Genomic DNA, 2326 nt, shown 5'->3' with positions numbered 1-2326 from the left:
CTAACAGCCCTCCTTGGGGGGCTGCTTGGCCTGCAGGGTCAGTGCCGAGGCAGTCGCCCTCTTCTGATGCCGCCACTTTGCCCGACGATTTTTAAACCAAACCTGGAAAGTGCAAAACAGGAAAAGGGCTCTTACATGTCAGGTGTTACTGGGAGGGGGACAGGCAGTGGCCCTCCTGGGCTGTAAGGTACTGTGATGGAAAGGCTTGATACAAAATGTAATCAGTGCCTCTGCTGCTATCTTGCTCAGGTACATGTGAGGGGCAAAAGGGATCTGGGACAAGTTCAGAAGTCAGGCAGATCACTTAGGTAAGGGATACACCCTTGGGTGCAGGGGATGAGCAGCAGAGCTGAGCATGTCTATGGGTGATTCTGGGAGAGAGGCATCATGTGAGTGTGTGGGACTGGGTGCCAGTACAAATTAGCCCAGCTGAAATGGTTTATGTTCTTCCATTGCTCACCAGACTTAAACTCTTTTTTGTCAAATGCACAAGGATGGATGTTAAAATGAGGCCGTGGGTCTGCAGCTCCCCAAAAAAGACAGCACAATGCCCCAGTGTGTGCTCCTGGGGGGCTGCAGGAACACAAGAGCTCTGCCCCCAGCAGGATCTCACCTCCACGCGCTCCTCCTTGAGGTGGATGCGGTTTGCCAGGTGCTCGCGGGTCACCACGTCCGGGTACTGGTTCTGGTGGAACAGCGTCTCCAGCGCCTGCAGCTGCTCCTCGCTGAAGATGGTGCGGTGCCGGCGCGTGCGGCGCTGCAGCTGCTGCTGCAGGCTCTGCAGCTCGCCTGCCTTCTCCTGGGAGCTCCTGCACACCCTGAGCGCCGGCTGCAAGAGCCGCATGGGCCAGGGCAGCCGCGCATCTGCCAGGGGACAGGGACAGCAGCAGGGTTACAGGGGTGGTGCTCAAACACTCACCGTGCTCAAGGCAGCTCAGGCTCCAGTTGTATCCCTGCTTCTGTTTGGAAGGAGGCAGCCAGGCACCTGGAGTGGGTGCCAAGCTGAGTGGTGGCTATGCAAGTGGGAGAAGAGTTTAGGGCATGACCCTGGGAGAAGGATGCAGGTGGTGAGCACTGGTTGGGTTTTCTTTGTTTGCTTACCAGTTGCACTATGGCCAGCTCCAGAAAATAACTGCAAACTCACAGACCAGCAAAGATCTGTGTTTCAGCCCTGACACAAGGGAATTCTGAACTTTCAGGATGCTCTTGAACTGCATTTTTAATGGTTTGCTACTTTTTATTTTCCACAGTAATTTTGCTAGATGTAGCCAAAACTCTTTTCCTTAAAGGATAGGTGAGGTTCCCCAGGGCTGTTGATGTCAGGAAGCACAGGCACAGCTCTGCACATGGGCAGCATGGCCATGGGGCCCACACTCCACAGAGAGCCTACACCCCTAGAAGCATCATTCTCTCAAGAGTTTCACACTAATCAGTAATATCCACTAACAGTGAGCACCCTCTGCTTTTCAAGCCCTGGCAGCATTTCAGGTGAAAGTTTCCACTCTTAGGAGCCCTGCTAGGAACAGCTTGGATTGCTGGGCCTCAGGCCCAAGACCACTGTGGCCAGATGCCATATTGCCATTAACAGTCAGGTTTCCCCCTGCCCCCAGCACTGGCACCAGCCCCTCAGCAAGCCCGACACCTGAACCAAACCCAAACACTCACCCAGCCACGCCGGCAGCTCCTGCAGGGAGCGGGCACTCGTGTGAGAGCAGCAGCAGCAGCTGCAGCCTGCCCCTTCCAGCTCTTCCTCGTCTTCTTCCTCCTCCTCCTCCTGCAGGGAGCTGGCTGGGATGGTCTCCAGCTCACAGGGCCTCTGAGGTGTGCAGTCCAGGATGCTCCGTAGGCACAGTGGCACCACGACCTGGGGGCTCTTCTCCGTGGGGCTGGAGAGGATGTCCTCAATGCTGAACGGACGTGGCTTCTTCAGGCCTCTCCTGGCAGCCTCAGCCCCTGGCACTGGCTCTGCAGACATCCTGGGCAAACAGGCAGCCCAGCTGGGGGGCTTTGCTCTCCCTTCACAGGCTCCCTAGTGGGGTTTTTCTAGGCAAAGGATAGCTTTTAAAATGGACTGGCAAAGCCATCCAGAACCATGGCTTTGTCTTGGCATTTCAAGTGACTGTCATTCTTGCAGCTGAGTTTTTATTTTATACACACACTCTTTTCCTCCCTCTGACCTAGCTGTGTTATGACTGAAACCACTCTAAATATATATATAGTGAGAGAGATATAATCCCTTTGGAAAGAAAACCGTAAACCCCCCTGCAAATAAAATAAATTCTAACTAATCTTGGCAGCTTTGTGAAGGGTTAGTGTGGATCTAAGA

General features: G+C 54.3%; 1 protein-coding gene across 1 annotated transcript; it reads right to left on the bottom strand.

Moving 5' to 3' along the window:
• Positions 1-2326, bottom strand: GSC2 (goosecoid homeobox 2). The gene is made up of 3 exons (XM_036393605.2): positions 1666-2326; positions 614-864; positions 1-102 (listed from the first exon to the last, which is right to left on the bottom strand). Exons 1-3 carry the CDS (start codon positions 1973-1975, stop codon positions 1-3), a joined length of 663 nt encoding a protein of 220 aa, XP_036249498.2. The 5' UTR covers positions 1976-2326.

Source organism: Molothrus ater, chromosome 18, assembly GCF_012460135.2.
Source record: "Molothrus ater isolate BHLD 08-10-18 breed brown headed cowbird chromosome 18, BPBGC_Mater_1.1, whole genome shotgun sequence".
In the NCBI taxonomy this organism is placed as follows: Eukaryota; Metazoa; Chordata; class Aves; order Passeriformes; family Icteridae; genus Molothrus; species Molothrus ater.
The sequence above is the reverse complement of the archived record's forward strand: the minus strand, read 5'-3'. Positions and strand labels throughout refer to the sequence as shown.

Excerpts from the sequence above, each read along its gene's own strand:
- GSC2 (XM_036393605.2), bottom strand. The coding sequence starts at position 1,975 with ATGTCTGCAGAGCCAGTGCCAGGGGCTGAGGCTGCCAGGAGAGGCCTG. Across the intron at positions 865-1,665 it reads GGAGCTGCCGGCGTGGCTGG|ATGCGCGGCTGCCCTGGCCC; the intron begins GTGAGTGTTTGG and ends GTCCCCTGGCAG. Across the intron at positions 103-613 it reads TCAAGGAGGAGCGCGTGGAG|GTTTGGTTTAAAAATCGTCG; the intron begins GTGAGATCCTGC and ends TGCACTTTCCAG.